The sequence below is a fragment of the Indicator indicator genome, chromosome 6 (assembly GCF_027791375.1).
Source record: "Indicator indicator isolate 239-I01 chromosome 6, UM_Iind_1.1, whole genome shotgun sequence".
Taxonomy (NCBI): Eukaryota; Metazoa; Chordata; class Aves; order Piciformes; family Indicatoridae; genus Indicator; species Indicator indicator.
In genome coordinates, this window is record NC_072015.1 from 23130224 (window position 1) to 23157740 (window position 27517).

The following is a 27517-nucleotide window of genomic DNA, read 5'->3' on the forward strand; positions in this document are numbered from 1 at the left end:
AGCATATCAAAGCCAATACCAGCTGTGGCTTTGTCTGTAATCTCTGTCATTGCACCCACTGACACAGATGATAAGACACAGTATTTCTTCATTCACAATTATATACCTCTGTTTATGTGAGAATAATAGTCCACTGCTTGATGTAAAGGTATGGAACTAGGCCATGCTTCCTAGAAGGCACTTAATGTGAATAACTTGTTGGCAACCAACCTCAAATTATTCCAGCATATACTAGGGACTCAGTGTAATGGGTGCAGTAATTACCTTACCTGGCTCCTTTGGTTGCCAACAGAATGATACACTGCACATATCAAAAGTTCATGTGACTAAGTGCCAATGCTGAACACTGGCATGAACGCTTGTGGGGACTGTGATGGAGTCAAATTAATTTTCAAAATTGCAGCGAGCAAAAAGCAAAGACTGCTTAGATGCAGCCCAAGTCTTGACTGGAAAATGTGTGAAGTATGCAGAATCTCTCTTGCATGTGCCATTAAAATGTAGTCTACAGTGACCAGTTTACCATAAGCAAAAACTTGTTTTCCAGCTGTGCAACTTGTCTTCCCCACCTTGCGCAGGCACATTTCCCTGCAATACTTCTAACAAATCCCTGGGTACAACTCTGCCTGAAATGAGTAGATGGTATATAAGCTAAGGCAACTTTTGTAGCTTCTCTTTGTTGGGTAAGATTTATAATCCTGCATGGACTTGTGCTGCAACTATACCTACAGCTAGACATCTAACGGGTTATTTGCATGTGTAGTTATGTTTTTTTCCACAGATAATCATGGCAAATCCCAAGGCAAGTTACACAGACACAAAAACACACATGCAATGATAGGCAGAATTTCAGAAATCTAGCTAAGTTGTTCTTCATTTTCTGAGATAGAAAGTTAAAAACTAGACATAAAGATATTAAGAACGTGAAATTGTGATAAAACTTGCTTGAAACAATCTAAGGAAAAAAACAGCTCACCTTTAACACTAGAAGCTCAACTGGTACAGTTCTAAGACCTGAGTTTTGCTCACCAGAATTAGCCAAAATTTGGTGTCAGATCAGCTGTTTATTTCCTAGATCAACTGATTCCACTTTGTATGGGAGGCAGACAGTATGGCTGGGAATCATACTCCTTGCCAGCGAGATACATTCAGCCATTCTGGTTGATGGCTTTACTTGGTGTAATCTCTGTGACTTGCTATTGTAGTTTGGATGTGTTAAATACCTGTCAGGTTCCTTGACAGACCTTTCTGAGAACTGAAGAAAAAGGTCCCTTCCTGCACATAGTCAGGACTTTTCCAGTTTGGTAAATTCACTTATTTCAGTAACATGTCTGTGTCTCCATTCCCTTTGGGTAGGATCTGCAGCCCAACAACTTTCTGGCATGTCTCTGAACCACACTGCACTGGGGAAGAACCATTTTACTGAGCAAGCCAAACTGGGCTTGGCGTCCACAAGAATTTTCTTTCAGGAGTCTGTGGACAGCAATAGTGTGCAATAAAAGAGAAGATGTTTCTTCATAACAAAGTATGATTTATTTGCCAAAGCCAGCACAGTACTCCAAGAAATGGATTGAAAAACAGACAGGAGACCTGTGCACATACTGTCTTACCTATACTTGGCATTTCCCTCAGGTACCTATTTTTGCTCTGGTTTGTTTTGGCTGACCCAATTACAGCCTGTGTGGTGCAGACTCTGACTCTCAGCAAGGCAAGGTCAACCTGCAACAACTTCTCCCTTCCTGCACAGTGGATCTTTTACCCGTGGAGTTCATGACTTTAGCAAACAGCTGTGTAATCAGGGGTGGATGGAGGAGTTGCCTTTTCACAAATATTAATAGTGCTCAAATGTTTGTTTGGATGTTCCTTATCTAGATGATTGTTTTTTGCACTTGGTTCCCCTCACAGACCCATTTGATCTACTTTCATGGCAAATAACCTTTCACAAATAAACACAAACTGATTCATACATAACTAAGCAAACCAGACTCTTCCCAGTTCTCCCCTCTATTAGCTAAATAAATGATTTTGCCATCAGAAGCTCTTGTCACAAAAAACTTTGAGAAAACAAAGAAATTACTGAACCGAACTATCTACTCTACTGTCTAGTTGCAGCAACCAAAATCTTCTAGAAAACAAAGTCAAAACCATCGCTGCGCTCACATCTCCGAATCATGACATCATAGATCTTTGACAGAAGAGGCAAAACATACGAAAATGTTTGCTTCAGCCGTGGAACAAAGCCACCTGCCAGCCAGTCTACAAAAACCTCAGTGTTCCTTAGGACACATTCTTCAGCTGTTAAAGAAGAAAACTCTGATACAGACCTATCATATTCTCTCTCCTCTACAGATTCAATTTTTGCTGTCACAAGTTGCCCAGCTGCAGGGAATAATGAGAATTTATATCTCCTCTAACACAGCAAGCTAGAAGAGATATTATTAATACACACTGGAGAGAAAGTTTTTGAGAAATCTGACAACATTTTTGATTTCATCAGTTATCGAAGGTATAAGATCTCAGATGCCAAAGTGATACAATGTCTTTTGCATATATGAGACTTAATTTGCATATCCACTATCTGAACAGACAGCACAGCAATAAAAAAAATCATACTCTGTCTTGGACAAAATGCTGCCCTTTTTTATTTTCATAAAAGACATATAATAAGAGATGTACTCTTCTGCTATTTCAATGACAAAATTACCAAAAATTACTCTGAAAGAAGATGGGCACGGTATTTAGCACAATACATTTTTATATCCAACTTACTTTCATGATCTACACTGGCTATCCAACTGATTTGAAATAAATCTATAAAGATATGATAAAGACTTGTTTTAATGATTAGAGCTATGGGTTTGCTCAGGAACTTCTGCAAGAGTAATGTTGTTGGAAGAACAAGGAATTTGGAAAGATCTAGGAAAAAAACTGCATAAATTATTCTCTAATATCCAAATCTGTTTTTCCTCTAAATTAGTGAAGCAGGGAAATAAAGGCTTGATCTGGAGTATTCCTTCTTTATAATTTGTAGTCTTAGAATCATTAAATATCTCAAGTTGGAAGGGACCCATATGGATAACTGAGTCAAACTCCCTACTCCTCACAGGTCTACTTAAAAGACCAAGAGTGTCATCCACATATTCCTTGAACTCTGACAAGTCTGATGCCTTAATCGCTTCCCTGGGAAGCCTGTTCAAGTGACAAACCACCCTCTCAGTGAAAAGTCTCTTCCTAAAGTCCCACTTGAACTTCCCCTGATGCTTGTTTCCATTTCTTTGTGTTCTGTCATTGGTCACCAAGGAGAGATCAAACCTCCCTTTCTGCTGCCCCCATTCAGAAGTTGTAGATTGTGATAGGGTCAATCTTTAGCCTTCTCTAAGCTGAATAGACCTCAGCCAGTCATAATAGTATGCATAATACTGATGTAATTTTTCACAAGCAAAATAACTGCAGATCCAGATTTTTGTTTGCATGATGATGTAAAGTCCCCTGAAACACTGATTGGTTTCAGCCATCGTATGGTTTTGTGTAATTTTTGGTTCATCGGAAACAAGATTTCCGGGGCTACTTTTTAATGTTAAAATTTTGCTGTATTTTTACAATTAAAGGGGACAAGCAAGCAAGATTAAAGCTATTTACACATTATGGCTGGCATAGCTAAATCACGTGTTGAGAAAACTGCATCTGGTTTTGTATGTTCCTTGAAGTCCTTGGATCAAAGTCTATTCTTGATACTGCAGTGTAATACTTGGATGGCTCCCCTGAGACCAAATGACCTGCTTCATTTTACCAGAAAATGCAATGTAACTTAAGGTTAGGAAGAATAAATTTTCATCAAAGAGATAAGTGAAAGTACTCTAAAAATCACACCCAGGCCATCTGGGGATTGACTGACCCATAGCTGACCACAGAAATGAAAGATATCACCCAATGAATAAAGGTCAGGTAAGACATTAGAATGATCCCATGATTGTACTGACAGCTCTCAGCAGGTGCAACCAAGGTTAAGTGTTGGGAATCAAGGTTTAGGACACACTACTGAAGTTAGGAAAGAATACTTATTTCTAAATTTTCTTCGGGGTTACATACCTGATCTTTCTTAGGTTCACCTTGCCCAAAGCACATCTAGTGGTATCGCAGATTCACAAGAATGAAAAGTGCATGAAAACGCTTTCTGATATTATATCCATGCTCTTGATGTTCTCTTAAAAAAAAAACATTACTACCTATTCATCTGCGTTGCATATATGCACAAGCATGTTTCAATTCTAATATTAAGTTTGAAATACATTCCTTGTGTTTGAGTCAGTTAAACACTGCATGTACCTTCTTCTGATGGAATAAAGAAATGTGTGGTTAGAATAGCTTATAAAAGTACAGTAAACATAGGTTGCTTCATCCACAATAAAATGTAAAAGTACATTTACCTTTCTCAATTTTGCTGCTCCAGCACCAGAGCGAATGGCCTCCATTAGGGCTTGCCTTGCATCTACAGGGTTACCGGTAGCCATGGCAGAGGATTTAGGGGCTGCTGCTGACAGCTGAGTGGGAGGTGGTGGTGGCGGCTGGGCAGGGGCAGGTGGGATACAAAGCTGCTCTTTCTGAGGGTCTTCTGTCTTCTGCAAGGACAGTTCTGCGTTCCTAAAACTCTGCAGCTCTTCAGAGGCCAATGAAGAGATCTGCTCATGATGCAATTGAAGGGAGGTGATTAATATCAAGCAGGACTAAACTGTAATTATTTGACATCTGATACACTTTCAGTACCCTGATTTTACTTTGCTTGAATGATGTAAAACACATAGAACTTTTGTGTGCTCATGGAATTGAACATCTGTTACTATTCACTCGCATCACTCAGCTGGGCTGATTACTAGCATCAAGGATTTGGTATTGTCTCAGAAATGAACTCTTTATTTATTGTGAGCTCCAAGTGTCCTGTAACTCTTCTTGGTATGTAAGGTAAGAGAGAGTTAGACTTGGTGTTTACTTGGAAACAACCACAAAGGTTTTGGAATCAGGAAAATCTAAGAAGGCTGCTGTAGCCACCCAGGAATCTCATTACTTTTTGGCTTAATTGAAAAAATTGCCATTAAAGTTAAGGTTTACAGCAATAACTTTTTTTTTTTTTTTAAAGACCAGAGAGCTATGTGAAAGCACTGAGAACAAAACAAATGGATTGCTCTTCCAAGTATGCTTCTGTGGAATTTCTGAAACTAAAATTCCTTCACAAATTATCAGCTTGGAAGCTCATCCTATTTTAACTACATGTAGATGGAGAAGGTAATCTTTCAGACTAAGCCAGCTTTTCTGTCAACTGTTTAGCAAGTATTTTTGCCGTTAATAACATTACTAGTAATAATCATGATAACTTGTTAGCAATTAAAATGATTTGGTGATTATTAGGAAATGCAGTATCAGGTGCCAAATAGGAGGTTTTCGAGTATTAGCATTCCTTTCTCAGAGAAACTGAGGCACAAAACTTCTGTAGTGAAAAATAAGAGAATTCATCTCCCATCAAATATAATCCACATTTAGAGAGCTCCTATATTCTATCATGTCATGATACACAAACACACACACACACACATACATACAATATATTGGAATAACATCATGTCAGATAAAACCATGAACATTTCAGGTAACATGAAACTGACAGCCCTTACATCATAGCACATCTATACCTTACCCTGTATACACACAAACATAGTAATTTAACTAGCACAGGTGGCATGCTGTGAAAAAGAAGTGCACTGTTCCTGGGCAACTTCCTTTAAAATGCTGGCCAAAGCTTCTCTGCTGGAGGAGGGTATTCCAAAAAGTCTGTGATAATACACCACCATTGTCAGAGCCTTTTTTTCACAAATTTACATTTGTTCCAAATGAATGCAGAATGCAGTTAAGTATGTGTGATGGTGGCTGCTGCCTAAGCTCAGAGGAAGGGACTTTCAGGCTCAGAGGAAGCTATATCCTATATACAGCAATGGCAGTAAGGTATCTGAGGGATGAAATTCATTTCCTAACACAGGCAAGAGATCCTTTCTATTTAATGCCAGCTACTTGGGTATGTGATATGGGTCATTACACAAGGGAAATGTGAAGCTCCTTGCCAAATACACATCTTTGGCAGGATTAGTAAACTGAGTAAAAAAAACTTAAAGCTTCAATTCAACTTTTGCTTTTAGGAATAAGTGATGCTTTGATGATTAAGTAAATCTTTCAAGACAGAAGGAACCACCCAGCTCTACTGAAAATGGATGTTCCATCAACATCAATTACTTGCATACAACTTGCATGCACCAGCTCATGTTAACAACTAAACAGCATGCATGATGAAGCCCTAGTGTGTTTTCAGGTAACTGTGACTGAATGTAATGTAAATATATTAATCTAACTGCATACTCTTAAAGTACCAAAAAAAAAAAAAAAAACCACCTCAATGTGAAGATGGTAAACATTTGATGTACACTCCCTGGAATTAATTTAGATTCTTGCTCAGCTAAGAGTACATCCTTTGAAAGAGTGTTCAGTTTTATAGCAGAGGATAGGATTGGGCCTGCTACGACATCTGCGTAAGTTTGATCTCGTCTTCTGTCATGTTATTTCCCCCTTAATATTCTCTTTGCAGCACACTGTTTAGTTTGTGGTATCAGGGTTTACTCAAAACTTCCATCAGGAACAGAGCACACTGAAAAGAAAAGATCACTTACGATTTTGATTTCTTACCTTTTTCAGCTTTGAGGTGCCACTGTGAGCTCGAATTGCTGCTAGTAGGGCGGAGCGCTCATTCTCTGGCTCAGCATATGAAGGTTTCCTGTAATTGCCATTTAGTGCACTGTCTGAAACCTAGAATATGAAAAGAATAAACTTCACATTGTTATGAGGTATTTACTTAGTGGTAGTCTGGAAACACTATTAACAGTATTTTTGACACTTGTACCGCAGTGCAAGCTATGGAGACTAATCAGTCTTGTCTTCTTTCACACCTGCTTTTACAATCCTCACACTGAGCAGTGAGGGTATGCATAAATAGTAACACTATACTTAGAGATGCCATCTCATATCCTCTGAGCATGAAGTCAGTGGAAAACCAGTATCACCTAGTAATCCAAAATGCAAGGTTTTTTCTTTCTTTCATTTCAGGTATTTACAGGTTTACTCAATGCTGTATGTTCCTGTTTTTATGCAGCACACTGAAATGTGGGTTCGGCTTTTATGCTGACCTCAGTTACCTCTCCTTTATGCTGAGTCTCTGCAGCCTATCTCTTCTAAGCTAGTGTAGCAGCAGCAGTGGTGTAATCTATACAGGATGTGAAGAGTAAGCAGTGGCTTTGGTCTGTATTTTACCATTACAAATTTTTCAAATGCTTTGTATACTCCAGCTCACCAGAAACTACCAGTTATAACTACCAGTTATACCTCTGGAGTCTGACAGGATGAATACAGTGCTCTGCAATCCCAACAAGCTAAAAAAGGTCTCCACTTTACCTTTCTGAGTTTCTCTTTTCCCCCTCCTGTTTGAATGGCTTCCATTAGGGCACTGTGCAGTGATGTGTCTTTTGGAACTGGTTTTTGGATGACAGGTTTGAACTTCTTCTTTGGTCCAAAGATATTGGTCTGTACATTAACATCCAGTTCATTGATAGCATTACTATCTGAATCATCACGTTTCTCTTCCAGTTCTGACCCCATGTTTGCTGCTGCACCATCCAGCTCAGGTGAAGCTTTTAGCAAACTAACTTGTACACCATTAGCAGGAGGCCATTTAGTGACTCGCAAAGGTGTGCTGAAAGAGGATACAACTCCTTGGAGATCAGGAGACTTAGGAGATGAGACTGAAGTAGTATGGGTTGAAGTCTCACATTTCTGGTCAAAAGAAAGACGTGTCTTTCTCTCAGCTATACTTTGTTTTCTGTTTAAACCATTATCATCTTCTGGAATGTTGTAATCCTTGGAAGATGACTTAGTAAATGCGACACTTTTACACAAACTCAGAGAAGTTGCTTGATTTGGTGACCTAATGTTAACTACTTTGTTTTCCACGCCAGAACTATCACCAGGTGTAAACCTGTGTGATACTTTCTGACTGCAAGTAAGAATACTTGAAAGTGTTTCTCTTGTTTCTGCTGATTCTGTGTCCACAGGGCTATATTTGGCTATGACAATACATCTTTTGGGTGAAATTTCTGCTTCATTTTTAACCTCTCCTGCCCCTTGCTTATTTTCATCTCTCTCATGATATTCCATAGAGTCACACTTAAAGGTAGTTGCACTGATGTGTCTTGCAATGGCAGAGGCAACATACTGACTTGAAGTTCTTCTATGTGGCTTTACAAATGGAAGCTCCAGCTTGTCCTTATTCATGGGTGGAGCCATTAATGGTGTTAGCTGGGATTGTGCAACTGAAAGAGGTGGTTTGGTCCTTTCGTTCTCTGACTGTCTTTCAGTTGCCTGAGTAGTAACAAATTGTGGTGCTGCAGGTTTTGGAGCTGCAAGACAGACCAGTTTGTGTTCATGTTTTATAGTAAAGGGCTTAGAGTTTGTGGTGACTGCTGACTTTTTAGGAAGATGCTCAGCAGAGTCATCACTTTGCTTTTCAGTAGAACTTGACCTCCAGAATGCTTTCACTTTCCCAAGACAAATTTCCTCACTTTCATCACCAGAGGTACCTGGTATGTGCTTACTGTTATCAGAGTTTGGGCATATAAGGTTACCTAGTTCATCTATCTTAATGGCACCAGTGGAAAGTGAAACTCCTCTATCAAAATGTTTTACTTCAGGTTTGGGAGGGACAACTTTAAAGGTTGTCAAACCCATTTTAGGTTCATAGTTTGTTGCTGAGTTCTGGGCACGATGATACCATGTGGATGTTGATGGAACGTCTTCTGCTTCATTTTTTTTTACTGGCGGCCATTTGATTTCTAATTCTGATTTACTTTTTTTCAGAGACCTTTCCCTGTTACTACTTTCATTAAGTGGATTTATCTTCTCTTTTGCCATACTGATTTCAGCTGTGACCTTGGAGTGAGATGGACTCAGCTTAGATTTACATTCCTCAGACTTGACACCATGCTTGTGCGGTATTTCCAGTCTGAAGTTTTTTTCACTTCTTTTTTCAAAAGAGGATGTGAGAGATTCGAACATATCTCTCCTCTGTTCCACAGGCAAGAGGCTGAATTCATTTTCAGTTGGGTGCTGATATATTAAGTCCTTGGATATGCATAGAGCTCCACCATCTGTGTGTCCTTTATCAAAGGAACCTGCATTGTTGTTTTTATTTGTAAAGTTCCCTGTAATAACAGAGTCAGCCAAGATATTTTGCGACACTCTTGTCTCTGCCTCTTGACTTCCAGCAGAGTTAGAGGCACTAACTTCTGGAGCATCATCTATGACTGTTACTGGAACAGAAATGGTAACATCTTGGGTAGCCTCGACTGTTGTTGTATGTGGCCTCCACACTTCATTATCGTAATCAGAGTCAAAGTTGCTTACACCGTCCACTGCTGCAAATACACATACAACATTACATATAGGCAGTATTTAGGCAATATAACTTTTAAATTTCACTAACAGCCAGTACAAGCTTACATGGATCAGATAGTTACATTAAAACTAACAGGAATATATTAATGCCTGTAGTTCAGAAAAGGACAGATCTGGATCCTTTTAATTGTCTGGTTGCTGATTAAGATCAGCCAAATATTTCTGTAGTCGTCTTGCTTCAGCCAGTGGGAAACATACAAATGCAGCTGAAAGCAGAATTTAATCTATTGTTCATTCCTTATCTTTGACTAACTTCTTTCAGTGATAAGTATTTCACCACATGACTCCAAAGGAGAAATGTTTCTGAGAAACAGTGAGCAACTCCAAATTATGTTTCCCAGACCTGGTTAGTAATAACAGCCCAGCTGAAGGATTTCCTTGAGCAAGCAAACAAAGAAACAGTACTTGTATTTTTTCCTCTATTCTTCTCACCCTTCATTGCCAGTGACTCTAGAAAGCCTCATTGTGCAAGAAGCTTAACTTTCCTCTCAAATTTTCTGGTATAAATCAAGGACTACAACACAGGAGCTAAGAAATTGCAATGTTAGAGAACTCACAGAAATTAAATCACAATTAAGTCCACCGCAAAAATACTAAAGTAAAGCTAAGAAGTTTAAAAAAGGTATTCCAGATCATTTGGTGACAAACCATTAACTGAGAAATACTTTTATTCACAGTAGGAAAAAGAGGAGTGCATTATGACATTTATCTCTTCTGTTTCTTTTCATATTTTTTTATTTTTATCTTTAAAATGTGTTTAACAGAGGAGGCACTGGGTACAAAAACATCTCCTGCTTCACAACTTCATTATGACAAAATACAAACCAGAAACATCGTTAATTAAACGCAGAGATGAATTTGATTTGATAAATTGATTTAGCTTCACTGAAGACAGTGAAATACCAAACCTAGCCCATAAAATGTGCCTATAAGCTGCTGTTCATCTCTTTTTGGTAGCAGACACTGAAATAAAATGACAATCTGATAAAGTAGGTTGAAAAATATGCAGTGTGAGTCTGTAACGAGCAGCTGCTCCTGAAGTACACGGAAAGCAACTACTTTGGACGGACCACATTTTGTCTCAGACCTGTGGAGTTGTTCCCCACAATCTAAATGAGAAATGTGCAGATGTCTCAGAGCACAGTTTTGAGTCTGCAACTGCCAGCTATGTCTCCATCTTTTGTACATCAGAAGTTACATACCTTCCATACCTTCTAACTCCTCGTCCAGGTCAGCCAAAGTCTGCTGGAGTTGTGCAGCAATGAATATAGCTTCATTCTCATGCTCAGCTGAAGCTTGCTCTTCATCTCTCCTGCTAAATGAAAGTAAAAAAGGTTGGGTATCCTCATTTTTTTTTTCTTTTTTTGACTTTGCACTGTTGCTCTGAAACACAATAGCATTTCAGCCCTTTCTGTTGCACTGGAGTTGTGAAACTCATTCCCCAAAGTATGAAAAATACAGGATATCTGGTGCCTGAGCATACTCAGTGTGCTGATGATCAAAAGACTAGGATTAATAAACCTCATCACAAAGAAATGGTCTGACTTCAGTGTGAAGTACTCATTTCAGCTGGCTTACAGAAAAGCAGCATATGGCAAGGCAAAGGTTTTGCAATCCATACAATTTTAAAGCAGACCACTAGCTGTCCTGTGCATCCACTGTACCAATATATCAGCACCTTAATTAAATAAAACTTGCATGGTAATGAAAAATAAATGCAGCTAAGTACCACTAGAAAATCACTCTGCATCCTGAGGAGAGGGAGGGGAGGAGGAAAGAGAAACTAATCCCTTGAGAGATGTTTCTAATGAAATATATCGAAGAGTCCTGATTTTGCCAGAAAATAACTTCCTGGGTTTTGATGAACTTGTACAAAGACCTAAAACAAGCTGGAAATCAAAATGGTGCCAAGTGCTGTTTTGGCTTATTAAACAAATGAAAATGGGAAAAAAAAAAAGAAGAGAGGAAGATGAAAGTAAAAAAAATCCCAAGAACAATTAAGTAAATTTTAAAAAACAATACGCAACCTGCTACACAACACACCTTCTGTTTCCTGGGAAGAAAAATACTGACCGGCAAAGCTTTTTTATCTAAATCACTGAAGTTAGGATTTCACACTGGGCAGTTAGTTTTTTCCATCTCCCTGTTCCTTACCTGAATTTAAGACATAGTTGTCTGTGACACTGTATCTAAGTTTTGCCCTTGTGATTAGCCTATTAAAAAAAGTAATTCTCCACTCCAGCTACGCTTAAACTGACTCTGACGGGGTGAAGCACATTTGTTCTTTTCAAGATCAAACCCTTAGTAGCACAGATACTGTAACAGACAATGCATTTTCTGTTGTTGTTTACCTAACCCTACCTGAAAAATGCAATTTGTGCTGCCCTTTAAGACAACAACCTGAAAAATGATTCAAGGATACTCCCTGACATTGAACCCTGACAATGTACCTTCGTTTTTTGCCATTTTATTGTCTGATTTTTTTTGGTTTTGCTGATAGGAGGAGCAACTGAAAGCCAATGTGAACTGATGATCTTGAGGCTCAGCACCCACACTGGAAGACTCATGGTAAATTGAGTTCTCTCCAATGCATGAAGAGGAAGGTGGCACAAATCAGCCAAAGTCTTCAGCAGAGGCAACTGGTAAGACTGCAGTTCTACTGTACCATGAAGCAGAGACACAGACAAATCAATGAGATTACTCAATTTGAGCAATCTGACAAAAAGACTTAAAATTACTGTGGCATTCAAAATGGGAGAGGAGACTGGCAAACAAAATTCTCAACTTGAAGGTTGAAAGAATGAACTGACTGAATTTCATTTTGGTTTCTCAGTGGAAAGTTTTATAAAATTAATAAAGATACTTGCTCTCCTCTGAGTAAATTTTAAAGCAATTTATTTGCAAACTCAGATGCAGCATTTTTGATGGGAGAATTATTCAAACTGTGCACTATGTAAGCAACAAGACTGATCAGCATGGAAGGCAAATACTGCTTTCTTCTTTTACAAAGCTGGTCCTGTGGGATAGCTGTACACAGCTAGAAGTAGATTACAGACACACTGAGAGTCCTTCTCTAAGCCACTGTGAAGAAGCTCTTTCCAAAATCTTTCAAGAGAAATGTATAAACCTGTTTCTATCATGGAAAGAGACATAATTTCATGAAGGCCAGGCCAGCTCACCACCTTTTTGGTAGATGATTACATCTTTCTTGCCAGTTGCTTGACTGTTCTACAATACAGCAAAATCTGTATCACTAAGATTGTCTGTGCTGGGCTTTCTCCAGGAAATAATAAGAACTATTTGCTTGATAATTTTATGGGCAGTTTGTCCAGGAAGACAGATTTGTGACTGAAGCAGGGATTCCAGTACTCCTAACACTGACCACCTCTCCTCCAACATCAATCAACGGAAATCTTTTCCCTAACAACTCCTTATAGCAAAATTATCTTCTCCTTGATGGGCACCACCAGTGAGTGGATCTCTCTCTCATTCTTCTCTGTATACTTATGCAGTGCCTATACATAATTTGCCTCTCAATCTCTGCTTCAATCTCCTTATCTAGACAACTGTGATAATAATATTCAATTCACAGAATTTTTTTCAAGGAAAGAGAATAATGCAGTGAAAATGAAAGGATTCTTGTTTGCTTTCAAAGATGAAGCTGCAGAAAAAGCAGATCTTTTCTGTTGCATTGCCAAATTCCTACAAGAACTACTGTTCAGTTCATCACATACAAAGCAAGACAGAAGGCATAGATTAATCACACAGCTTTTCTTAAAATTTCTAGCATTGAGAATTTGAAATATGATACATGTTTTGTGAGGTGAAGATCTGGCTGTTTCCAGTAGCTCACAGGATTTATAAATATGCCTAAGAAAACTCTCACAACAGTACTTGGGAAAGGAAAACAAAAGGATATCTAATTTTTTGTTTAATTTTTTTTTCCATATCCTTCTTCCCTTCTAACTCCACACACTTTTCTTTTGTTGACAGTTCTGCTTTGGCCAGAATCCAAGAAAAATATCGCTTATTCCATGACCATGTTTTACATTCTGGATAAACATTACCAGTGGCATTTTCTCACACAAACTTTTTTTGGCTTGAAGAACTTGATAACCTTTATGTTGCCTTTCTGGTAAAACATGAGGTGCTAAAAATATTGCGCTGGTGTGCACTTCACCCAAGCTCAAAATGGCAAGTGTGCAGGGTTCCTGGAAGCCTGTGCACTTATTACTTATGTGCAAGAGCACAGAATGGAGCAAAGTGACTACTAAAAAACAGCCTTTACTGTTCTGCTGAGCCTAGGCTACAGTGCAGAATTACTCCTCAGCAGGCATTTGCACAGTTTGAGACAAAATGAAATTTAGAGCAGCATTTCATCAAATCAGTGCCATGGGAGATAGACGTTTATGGCAATATCTACAGTCTAAGAAAGAGAGAAAATTCTCCAATAAACCTAGCTGGAAATGCTGCATGAGAAAGAAAATCAGACCAGTAGCAAGACAATGGATATGCAATGACAGAAGCTCTAATTTTGTTATAGTTAGAGCAGCTTTACCTATGGGTCTGTAAATGATAAAGCTAACTCAAGAACTCCTGAGAGTTCTGGTGAGCCTCATGTATGGCACCCGAGGTAGAGGACACTACTGCTACCGTACGCATTTAAATACAACATAGACCTACACAAACTGCAGAGATGGGACTGGATAAGAGATTCAGTTACCTAAACTCAGGCACTTGGTGCCACCTGAAATACTGCAGGATATTAAAGACATCTGTTTGGGGCTGCAGACATGAAATGGAAGACAGGGAAACCCATGTCCTGCTGGAATGGCAGTATACAGCAAGAAAAAATGAAAGGAAACATCTCTCAGATTAACTGAATATGACCTGAAAGTCTCACTCATTTTGCACTGTTTGCTTTATCGGAAGACTCGAGAACATGTCTCCTGTGAATTTGTTACTAGCTGGGGAGGGGAGATAGTCAAATAAAAGTCATATTCAGACAGGTATGCTGTGCAGTAGCACATGCAGGGGTGTAGTGAATATAAGGTAGTTCAGTAGAAGTTCCCAAATGTCTTAGTCAGCTAACAGGGACTGAATGACATGGAAAGCTGATATTGTTACTCCAGACTGGATGCTGGAACATCTGGGCTCCTTTCCCAGCTCTGATAGTCTTCTCAGTATGATACCGGGGACTTACATTAACTCATCTGCATGTCTCTGAATTTTCCCTCTTCAAGATGAATCCACAGTATTATCTCCTTACGCAAATGCTGGAAAGAGAAACACTTCTATTTTGGGTATATATCAAGTGCTAAAGAAGAGACTGACGCTGAGCAATTTTAAGTTGCAGAATACATGGCTCGAGCTTTTTAAGTACAATTTGCTATTCAGCCCAGCCAGAAAGATGGCATTTAGTAAAGTCAAGGTGTTTGTACGTATGTTGTTTTTAAGTGGTGAAGCAAAGTAACCTTTAAAAAGTGAAGGCAATCGTTCATAAAATCTTAGAGACCATCTTTCCACTTTTAATACTTAGGGTAGATGACTTTTTTTTCTATTTCCTTCCAAGGAAGGAATGTAACAGCAGCAGGAAAGCAGTTAGTGTAAGTGGTGGACATCTAAGCTATGACCTGACCAGTGCTATTTTCCATTTCTGCTGCCTCCTGTGAACTTCAGCATACAGATTTGACGTTCGAATGACCAAAGTATGTCAAAGCACAAAATCTATAGAATTCACAACCAATTTAGGAAGGAATGGTTAGATAGCAAAGTCACCACTTGTCTTTATGATAGAGATTTCTGAAAGTGGTAGGCAACACAGAAAAGGAAAAAGTACATGGTCATGCTTTGCTGAATGTCAGATAACCTTATTTTTGATGTTCTTCAATGAGTGATAAAAAAAGCTGTGTATACTTCCTGTGAACAAGGTACAGGTAACATTTCTGCTTCAAATCACAGTATCACAGTATATCAAAGGTTGGAAGGGACCTCAAGAGATCATCAGGTCCAACCCCCCTGCCAGACAAGGATCACTTAGGTTAAGTCCGCACAAGGACGCATCCAGGTGGGTTTCGAAAGTCTTCAGAGAAGGAGACTCCACAACCCCCCTGGGCAGGCTGTTCCAGTGCTCTGTCACCCTCACTGTAAAGAAGTTTCTCCTCATGTTGAGGTGAAATCTTCTATGTTCTAGTTTGAACCTGTTGTTCCTTGTCTTATCACTGTGAACCACTGAAAAGAGCCTGGCCCCCTCCACTTGACTCCCACCCCTCAGATATTTATAGACATTGATCAGATCCCCTCTCAGTCTTCTCAAGACTAAACAGCCCCAGAGATCTCATCTCTCTTCATAGGGGAGACGCTCAAGTCCCCTAATCATCCTTGTGGCAATCTTTTGGTTTGTGCTCTGTTTCTAATTCTGTGGGGCGGCATCAAATTTAGAAAGGTCTTTAAACTAGATTTGTTTCGTGCTGAATAAAAACCACCAAAGATTGAATTAAACTATCTTCCAGTCATATAGAACATGAAGGTCCAGTAGTGCCTTCAGCCATAAATATCACCTAATTAAAATAAAGAATTTGAAAATATAGATATGACAGCAGTAGTTGGGTTTATGGTCCTTTCACAGTCCTCCTCCATGGTTACTGGGTCAAAAATCTAAACAAAAAGCAAAAGAAAATGCTTATCATTTTGTGGCTTAATGCTAGAAATCTTTAAGCTTGTTACATACCATGATGATTTAAGCTTCCAGAGTCCCCCAACATATGTTGGTTCCAGGGTCCTGCTGCACAAGCAGCAGCTTGTAGTTGCTATACAGCTGGAAGCATGCCCCTGCTCCCCCCCTCCTCACACAAGCTTCTGGCAACAGCTTCTCAATTGGAAAGCCTGCAGGCAGATAGGGTTGGCAGAAATAGTCAGGAAAGTGGACCAGCATGATTTAAATCTTAACAAAGCCAGGTCACCTGTGCAATATAACTTTGTAAGTTAAAAGATGGCACAGTAAAGTTATGTAACTTCTCTTGCTTTACACAGAAAAATAAGAAACAGAGACTTCTCTCCTGGAAGCCAGCACTACATCTTTAGCAAGCCAAGCCTTTTCCTAACATGTAAAATGTTCTACAGCACCAAAGTAGGCAACATTTTTCCAGAGGATGAGTGTAACAGAAAGGTTAATTTGGATTCATGCTCTACAATGATTGTGAGGATCTATTGCTTAACCATATCATTAATACCTTCCTTCCACGAAGATCTGCCAGCAAAAAAATGCATGAGAGTATCCAAATTTAAAGAGTTTCATGGAATAAAGGGAAAGCCAAAGATAAGGAAGAAAATTAGCAAAACCATGTAAGAAGCAGAGGCTTGCAAATACATCAGACATCTGGGTTTTAATGAAGTAATTTTTCATCCCTGAAGTGCTCCCTGTCACTTTAACCCTTTGTCTATTTCCCCCCATGCCCCTTACAACTATATTTCTGTTTTCAAAAAAGTAAAAGGTGTTTACCCAAGCAAAACAAAACCTATCCTATAGAGAAGTAGCAAAATAAAAATCTCCCTTATTTCTCAGCCATAATGACAAATGGTGTTTAATTGTATAGAATGTGTATGTGTGCAAAGAGGTACATGTAATACATACAATGCTATTTTTCATTACAGTTTTTCCCTTTCCTTTCTCTTCTGCCATCTATTATTGTATTTTTTCTTCCTTTGATCAGCTTCATTGCTGAATTCTCTCCAGATACCGACTTCTCTTTCCCTCCTGTCCTTCCCAAGTGGAATACAAAACCTTGTAACATTTGAATTTGAATGGGCTAAAAATTAAGCAGAACAAGTTCACCTACCCCTATCCTTTCAAGCTTCTGTTTCAAACTAACTCATCAAAACCCTAACAGTTTTGTAGCAAAGCGCAAGTATTTCTCGGGTTGGTAATAAAAAGAACTCTCCTCCTCCTAGTAGCTTCAACTACCCCAACCACAGCCAAAGGTAACAAATTCTTCCAAGAGAAAGGGAGGAAATGGGATTATCCCTGGTCCAGACCCACAGCATGAACTGATCTCAGGAGGGTTTCCCCGCCCCCACCCTTTACCCTCCACTAGCTGTACGTGAAAAAATACTCCTCCTTCATGGCTACTGAAACAGAACCTCAAAAGAGGAGAAAATCCATTTCAGACCTTTGGAAGGTATTTTATCCTTTTGTCCCAAATAAATCTGCATTTATTTTAGCTTTATAACTGCCAAATTCCCTTTATTTTTAAAAATATATTTTAAAAATAATATTTTAAAACATATTTTAATACACTTAAAATCTTTCCTAAATGACAAAAGTGTTGTGTTATAAAACATTTTTCCTGCCCTGAGAGAGGCTGGAGGAACCACTCTTAAGACCCCTTCTAAAAACCTCAATAACAGCTGCTTGGAACTTTGAGAAATTACATATCATTGCTGGGTGGGAGATCAAACGTGATAATTTGTATCACGCCCATGATCATTCTATTATTTTATTTCAGCCAAAATGGTTAAATGCCTTTTAAGAACAGACTTTGGAGAAAAAGGAGAGCTGCCTTCTGATACATGAGATGCTTTTTAACGCTCAGTCCTCTGAGCATGAAATTTACCTGCGTGGTACACGCATACTGGTGTGATGAGTAAGACAGAAACAGCAAAAGGAAATTAAATGGTTCTGTCTCCAGAAGAGAATGAGAGCTGAGAGTGAATGCTGCTATACTTGTTTTTTAATTGTGCTCTAAAACAAAGAAATAAAACTTTAACTAGAGACTTTATCATACTGCACAAAAGGGGGTGGGCATTAGGGTTAAAAGGGGGAATCTAGGCTTACAAAGACAGCTTTAATATTAATGTTACCTAACTTTGAGTGCGTGACCTAGCATCTCTAATAATATTATTTTAACATAATTTTTCATGTGTAATTATTTATAAAGCTCCAGACAGTAGGTGTGCATGCTGCTTTATAGGCATATAAAATTGTCTGATCCCTGCCCCTAGGAGCTTGCGTGATGACACCACACAAGGGATGGGAAAAAGAGGGGGTATGGGAGGACAGAGTTGCAACACTGTGAGATCATGAGATGTACTTACTGCTACATAAGCAACATTTCAGCTTCTCTGTGGTTTTCTTGTTACTCATTCAACACTATATATTAAAATTTGGTGAACAGATATGTAACACAAAGAAATCAACTGTAAGGAAGGATATGAAGAAAGAGAACTATGTAGTACAGTGTTCAGCGTCAGCAGTTAATATGAAAACATTCACAGTCAAACGTTGCATGTACTCAATTATTTATACAGGGTTAACCCTTGGCACCTCCAGCTGAGGTCTGGATTCTACTCCACCAGGCACTGTACAAACATACCATGAGATATGATAGCTGTGTTATAGTTTTTACGGTAAAAAAAAGAGTCAGTGGCTGAAAGGGATATCAAAGGTGGAGAGACAAAAGATGGTTTAATAGGTTAGAAGTAGAGCCAGGGTAGAACTAGAGCGTTTTGACATTTGATTTGATGCTCTGTATGATAATTAAGATGTGCATTTGGATTAAGATTGCTAGAACACGAATCACAACACTAACATCAGCCCCCCAACTCCTGTCAGAGAAACCAGAGTGCACTTGCAAGTTACTCCCAGGTACTGGAAAACAAAGCCATGGAGCAAAAACATCACCTTGGAAACCCTGGAATCCGGGGACCTTCTTTGAGATATCGCTGTTACTGTGCTCTAGGAACTGAAGGAGACTTGAGTTCTGCTGTGATTGTCATTTCTGTGTGTGCAAAGGCTGTGGTATTATGCCATTTCTGACCTGGCTGTACTGTTTGTGCTGCTTTGTGCAGACAAACCTATTCCATGCTGAAGACTGTATTCTTAAACGCTCACGACTTTCCTCAGCCTCAGCAGCAGATGAGGTGCAGCCCCTATGACTACACAGAGACCAGTAAACAATTCCAGAAACTCTACGAAAAATCAATTTAAAACTAAACATGCAATTAACCAAAGTAAGCAACATGGCAAAATACTGTTGATCTCTTAGAGCACAGGTTAAGCCTCTGGACCAAACCTCAATAAAAACTCTGGACTTGATTCCACTCTTCGCTTCAGTTCTTCACAGAGGATGTGCAAAATATCACTCGGACCTTTCACACTCCAAACATAATTTGCTTCTACTTTTAGGATAATTTTCACAACACAGAGTACAAAATGATCTGAGTATTCAGCATTACAACTTCTTAAGTCCAAGTTTCAGCTTTACAATTTAAAAGGATGAGCTAAATATTTCCATTGTTCTCATTAACTTTTTTTCCCCCTAATCCTTGGCCAAATTAATCACTGAATGAAATTTCTAGCTTCAGTGGAGCTTAGACTCGAGGAGAACTTGGATCCACTGCTGCTAAACACTTTTTCTTTACAGTAGCAAGATGTTACTCCCAATTTCTTTGCTCTTACCTTCATTTTGGTACATGGACCAGAAGAAAGTAAATAGGAATGAATAAACTCTGTATAAAATTTTCATTTAAGTTTTGTAGCTTACGAAACATACTAAAACTCAGTACAGCTTGGTATCACTTATCCACATGAACTTGAGAATTTAGGAGGCTGTTTCGGTCCTGAAAGTAGTCTGTTCACCACAAGAACTGCATACAATCTCAGAGCTCCTAACAGATTTTGGGGTGGCAGCTGTTCTGACAGTTGAAGTTGAAACTGATATTCTCCAAATTTGGCTGTACTTAAAATTCTACTCAAAACTGACTTACATCTCATTAAATCAAGAATTTCATACAAATAGGTTAAAAAAAGAAAATCTTGGTTTTTTTCCTTCTCTCTCTCCACTCAGGATTTGGCTTTTAAAAACTTAAACAAGTTAACCTCAAAAGGATTTCGAAGAGCACAATTTTTAAAGCTGGTTTGTTTACAATCAGAGGTTAGGAGTAGAATTTACCTTCAAGTACTACTGGCACTTTCAAAGCACAAAAGCTTAAAATATATTATTATCAGCATCTTTGCTATGCCACTCTAAGTGGTTGCTTACATAAGATTAAAATAAATCATAAATGTTAAGTTTCTGCTATACCCTAAAGTTGATCTGAAGCAATTTTGCTGCCTCAGAGCCTATAAAATAAATGGAATTTATCAAAAATAACTGCACTCCCCAAGCAACAACAACAACAACAGTCTCTTATTTCAGTCTAAACCCTCTCTTTTAAAATTATGGACATAATAGGTAAATACAGACTATTTAGCATGATACAATTACAGAAAAGGTTAAGCCAAACCTCCTGCTCCAAGCAGGGATAATTTCAAAGTCAGACCAGGCTGTCCAAGGCTTTGCCTGGCTGAGTTCTGAGAACCTCCAAACATGGAGATTTCTTGACCTCCATGGGCAACCTTTTCCACTGTGCTTAAACACCCCCGTTTTGAGTAATTTCCTCCTTCTATTCAATTTTTATTTCCTTTACAACATCTGGTGACGGTTGCCTCTTGTCCTTTCACAGTGTATTCCTGAGTTCTCCTTTCGTTTAGGGAAGATTGCTGTCAGGTTTCTGCTTACGTTGCTTTTGCAAGAAGAACAACCCAGGTGACTCCTCTCCCTCTCACAGCCCTCTCAGTGACTCTCCTCTGGACCCTCTTGAGTTTGCCAATCTCTCTCTTGAACTGAGGGCCCAAGACAGTACTACAGTGCTGGTCTCGCAGCAGCTGAGCAGTGGGGAGTAGGCAGCTTTGTCACTGCAGTGAACAGCACACCACACTACCCTTCCAGCTTCTACTTCTTTGGCTCAGCAAGACCCTCAAACAGTAGTTCTGCCAGATAGCTTATGAAATGTCCTGATGTCTCTTATATACACACTTTTACCAACTACTCAAACTTTTGTGTGTTTGTGTGGCAAAAGTATATCTCAATGCAATATACAAAACATATCATAGAATAACAGGTTGGAAGTGACCTCAAGGATCATCTGGTCCAACTTTTCTTGGCAAAATCATGGTCTATGTATTTGGCTGAAGTGAAAGGTGTAGAGAGTACTGACTTCCAGGACAGAGTGTGTCACTTAATGGCCTGTGGTCAATCTTCTATTGACTAAAAAAAATCAGAAAAATTCCAAAATATTTTTTGATTAGTGTTGTTCTTACAGGGCTTTGCTTTGTTGTCTTTGCTCGGAGTTATGGTAACATCTTCCTCCCCTACTGAATGTTCATCTGTGTTTTCCTAACCAGTTCAGATCCTGCATTTTGAGAAAAGCTGGGATTGCTTAGTTAGCTTACAAGATCTAATTTAAGTTTATTGAAATTAATGGGTTGCTTTTTTGGGATCAGGCTTGGAATGTTGATTGCATTTACTATATTAGCCTATCTAATCCTCTGAGACTGCATTAGGATCCGAGAAACTGAAAAAGGACAAACCATGACAAAAATACATTGTTGAGCAAGCATCTAATGAGGCTTGACCCCTGTCCTCAGTGATACTGATGGATAAAGAAAAGTCCTGACATCATCCTGATACGTTAAATACTAACTTTGGCTTAATTTACCACCCACTATATGATCTGAGATGAAGTTCTCCCTCAGAAATGTGTGGAAGGAAATAAACAGGTCATGATACATGCACTTATGAAGGGGCTACAGATTAGCAGCTGAATGAAGAGAAACCAGAAATCCCAGACTTTTTGTCAACTGAAAATTCAGAGGAATTTTTGCTGCCTACCCCACAACTCTGTAGCATCACACAGAGCTTATCCCTGTCAGCATTACCAGGCCACCTACTTGATGAAGGCATGGCTTCCTCTTTGGCCAGTTTGTATTTACAAAGTCCTATAAATTTTGGGTTCCCTTTTCAGCCCTGCCACCAACTATGTGAGTTTTGGCAAACAAATGGTGTCAAGAGTCACTTGTACTTGAAGGCAGTTTCTAGTTAAATTCCAGGTTCTTGTGCATTTTCCTACAAAAGCTGCAGGAAAATGTTTGTTTATGAAACAAACAAAACCAAACATACAAATTAAAAGCCAAAACCAAACCAAAAACCAACACAAAAAAACTGCTGACAAAAATCCCCAAGGTATAATGTCAGCAAAGTTTAGCATTAGGTGAACATATCTATGCATGTACACCCCCAAAGATCAATCCCCCAAATTTAGTGAATACAATAGTTTTCCACCTGGCCTTCAGTGGCTTGAATTTTTCTATTTTATGAGTTTTCCATTTTATGATCTGCATGTCTTTTTTTCTGTATAAATACACAGTAACATTTTAAGCACTTACATGCTATCAGAACTAAAATATGAACGAAACTAACAAAATTATTTCAGACTTCTCACAGAAATCAGCTCTGGAGGGAAGTGGTCTTTTGTGAGAAATTTAACTACAAGTTCAAACAGAAAAGTGACCTTTGCCTGTTGCTACAAGTATGTCACTGCAGGGGACTTGGCAGTGAGCTTTTTACTGGGAGGAGTCATTTGGCATGGGTTCTGGTTTATGAAAGAGCAAGAAAAAGTAGAAGTTGGTTTTCTTAAACGACTCCCTACAAGGAGGACATGCAAGGTATTTTCCACGAGCTAGCTGCAAATAAATTTTTACCTCTGTGGAGCACTGTCTGATGTCACACTATCGCAGCAGGCACTCTTTACAGGGCATGTCTCTGTGCCATGCATCGCATCTGCCTCAGCTGAGTCCACAGAGCCATTGACCAGTTTGTTGTCTCTCAACTTCATACTGCCATTTTGGGAATCCAAAGATACAATGTCAGATGGGGAACTCACAACACCTGAGTCTTCTGTGGCCTCCTCAGATGCAAAACAGCTGTTTTCTGAAGCTGTTTCTTCCACCTCTGATAGTTCCAGAACTGTGTCATCCAAGGTTGTGGATGGCAGCAGGCTCTCTAAATGAAATATAACAAGGAAAGTTAGTTGAAAGTCATCAGTACATAAATCAAACACAGAAAGCTATTCCTTTGTAATTGGAAAAAAGCACATGACATATATTAGAAATAGGATGGAATTCAATAGTTGTATATAGGATAAAGATGATTTGGAAAGTGACTACAGTTTTGTCCTTCTTTGCTGTTAGAAAGCTGGTTTGGCATGCCTGTCCTGCACAGTTTTTGTTTTCTATCTTTCAGAACAAATCAATTTCCATACTTCTATGAAGAAACAACTTTCCAGAGACAGTTGCTTGGGGAATTAGATCAAAATTTAAATTACATGGTGAAAGAAATCACTCCTGTTACTGCTTCTGACTACACAATCTCATTATTCCTCTTCCATGCTGTCAGAGAGTGACATTCTCAATAAGGAGTCTGTTCATTTCCCAGTCTATACCATTTCCCAGTTGGGACACTGAACTGGCAAACCAGATCTATGGCTGGCCCACTGGATGTCACTTTACCAACATTCAGTTTTTCATATCTTAAGTAGGAGAATAACAATCATCTCATTTATCAAAGCATACAACATCTTGTAGCAAGTGTACAGAAAAGCAGACACTACCATGCTTACACCAGGACCTTCTCCTACATTTCATAATTTAAAAAAGATAATCCCTTGGAACATTTAGCTCTATCAAAAGTTGCAAATTTTGAGAGAAGCTTAGACATAGTACCGTATTTTTCATATTCAATTTTAGTTTGGTTCCTATGAGCTACTTGGGTTTTCATTTGTTTAGAGTATTTTTGGTGAAAAAGACAATTTTGTTATTATCCTTAAGAAATATCCAACTCTAGATGCCATCCTGCAATTACACCACTAATGGGGAATTCCCAACAAGGTCAGTAATTTCAATGACTGAAATTATTGAGTGACTAAGACATAATCAAGCCCAAACACACTTCTTTTGATCAAAAGGAATCAATAAAGACTAATTTAAATGTCTAATTTGGAATTATAAATGTGCTGCATTCTATTCTTCAACCTGAGTAAGCAGAAGGAAGACTAAACATCAGTTTATGGTCTGATCCTGCTGACACTTGTGGTGGATGTTAATTATATAAGAAGTCTCAGATCTACAAGTACAACTAAGATTAAATATACATTTCACTGGTTTTTAGAGTCAGAATCTACAACTTTTTAAAGCATATAGCTCAATAAAAAAGATCAACACAGAGAAATACTTTAATATTGTGTCATATATACAAAAATATTTGCTTTAAGTCAGACAACTGCAAGCAACTTTGTCAAAAACGTCATATAAATTATTTTGTAAGGATGTAGCTTTGCGGTGAAGCTTTGAGTAAAACTAAAATAAAAATCAAACCAACGTTCTCCTTTTCTGATGTTACAAGATGCCATTAAGCAGTGAAATTGATTTCTGACATCAGAAGCAATAAAATTCAGAGGGTTACAAATCATGATTAAAGTTGTAAGTGCTGTTAAGCATCGATTTTAATGAGGGAAGATGATCCAAAGACTCTGTCATGACTTTGGAAGCAACTGGCTTCTATGACCTCATTTTCTGTAACGTTAGCCTAGGTCCCAAGTTAATCTAAGAGATTGTTCCATCTAAAAATGACCATTATGGGAACTAAATATGTGCCACTGAATGGATTAGAGTACGCTCATGGCAGAAATTCAGTTTGGAAAACACCAGCATCAAGAAGAAATATGATTAATTTGACATTAAACACCAAATAATAAAACCCTACAAAACCAGACCATAGACAAACAGATAAGAGTGTATGGCCTGCTTGGCTTTCTAACAAAGAAAAAAATTCCCAGTTACAACTCACCACCAAAGCACTAGTGAAAGCTACAATATGTTAAAACCAGAACAAAGTAGGATAGAAATCAATTTAAAGAGTAGAAGCACATGGAAACATTTGGAAGCAATGCACAATGCAGCATACCTTGATGCAAAAAGACCTCTGTCTAACACAGGCCACATCTGTTGTCACCAGGATGCCAGAAATGACCTCCTCCTTACAGCTGGCACAGCAAATTGTAATAAAGTAGCTGCTTCCAGTTCCTGACATGAGGAGGCAGGCTTTTCCTAATTGCCCCTCTCATGTCCTCACCTTCTTCTTGCCTGTGGGCAACTATCTCCTGCATCTTTCTGCTCAGGGACTTACATCCTTTTAGTAGCACAGCCCTACTTGCCTTCTGTAGTACCAACACTAGAGTCTCTCCTTCACGTAATCCAGCAAACTGACCTATAGCAGGACCTCCATCCCCCAGCTCATTCTTCCCACATATTCACAAGCATAACGAAAACCAATTCTCTTACTAGTAGGGTCCACATGCAAATCTGTGCCTATCTGTTACATTTGGATCTTGGCAGATCTTGCCAGCGTAAGAATCTCCTCATTCAACAGCAGTTTTATCCTGAAGCACAGCACTAAGGAAAGGCATCCTTCTATTCAACAATTAAATTCCTGTGCTCAAGCAAACACAAAATGTTGCCATTTCTTCAAGTCTATCAGTTTGCAAAAGCACTTCCCTAATCTTTTATTTTCACTGAGCAGATCCATTAATTTTTAAACATTTATCACATGACACTGAACAGAATTGCATTTTGACTGCCATTACTACTCAACTGAACATGAGAACACACACATAAAACATGACTGCAACGATTCTGTGTCATATAAACAGCCTTGTTTCAGTTAAGAGCATCACTAAAACATCCATTTTAAAGTTGAGCTATCCTTGGACAGATTAAGTAATAACCTATTCCTCCCTCGACATGCTTAAGTCTCCACTGGTGCAAACTGAAGATGGATGGGCATTACTGGGTAACGACATGAGACATGAAAAAAGCCTACCTTAGGTTTACTGAGTAGTCTTGACTCCAGGAGCCAGGAAGTATCTTTTAAAACTTTCTCATTCTATAGAGAATCAGGTAACACGTGGTGGTAGACATGATTCTGCCTTGTGATTTTCTCTGTCATGACACTACATGAAAAGGTGAGACTGTGCCAACCTCATGACATTCAACAAGACCAAGTGCAAGGTCCTGCACCTGGGTTGGGGCAATTGCAGGCACTGATATAGGCAGGCAAGGACTGGCTTGAGAGCAGCCCTGAAGAAAAGGACTTGGGAGCCATCGTTGTACACTTGCAGCCCAGAAAGCCAACTGTATCTTGGGTTGCATCAAGAGAGGTGTGGCCAGCAGGTCAAGAGAGATGATTCTCCCCCTCTACACTGCTCTCATGAGGCCCCATCTGGAGTACTGTGTCCAATTCTGAAACCCCTATTACAAGAAATATATGGGTGTACTGGAGCATGTCCAGAGAAGAGCCATGAGGATGGATCAGAGGGCTGGAGCACCTCTCCTATGAGGACAGGCTGAGAGAGTTGGGGTTGTTCAGTCTGGAGAACAGAAGGCTCCAAGGAGACCTTATTGTGGCCTTCCAGTATCTGAAGGGTCTTCAAGAAAGATGGGGAGGGACTTCTGGGGATGTTGAGTAGTGATAGGACTAGGGGGAATGGATCCAAGCCAGAGGAGGGGAGATTTAGATTAGATATTAGGAAGAAGTTCTTCACCATAAGGGTGGTGAGACACTGGAATAGGTTGCCCAAAGAGGTGATGAAAGCCCCATTCCTGGAAGTTTTTAAGGCCAGGCTGGATGTGGGTCTGGGCCACCTGATCTAGCAGGAAGTGCCCCTGCCCATGACAGGGGGGTTGGAACTAGATGATCCTTGAGGTCCCTTCCAACTCTGACAATTCTTGATTCTGTGATCTCATGTAGACACATCCAGGTTAAGACAGAGTATTTATTCATCAAGTACTTCAGGACTGGATACACAAATAACAGCTGCCACAGATAATATATTAGACAAACATTGCTGTACTTCAGAAGTCTGTCTGTATTCCCAAATACATAACGATGCCAAGATCTTTTTTCAGTAATGCCTGACCCCATTCACTGGCTTTAGGTAGGAACTGATATTGGGACGAGTGTACAACTTGGCTCGCAGTCTCCAAGTCATCCTGAAGTCTCCATGAGACATCTCACCCAAAAGTGGAAGTGGAGGTTCCCTCAAT

General features: G+C 39.1%; 1 protein-coding gene across 1 annotated transcript in view; it reads right to left on the reverse strand.

Moving 5' to 3' along the window:
* Positions 1–2122: 2122 nt before the first annotated feature.
* Positions 2123–27517, reverse strand: part of COBL (cordon-bleu WH2 repeat protein) — a 110831-nt gene continuing 85436 nt past the window's right edge. Inside the window, 6 exon segments of the mRNA XM_054381982.1 lie at positions 2123–2376; positions 4376–4676; positions 6724–6843; positions 7486–9500; positions 10752–10855; positions 23120–23420. Coding sequence (XP_054237957.1) covers positions 2123–2376; positions 4376–4676; positions 6724–6843; positions 7486–9500; positions 10752–10855; positions 23120–23420 — 3095 coding nt within the window.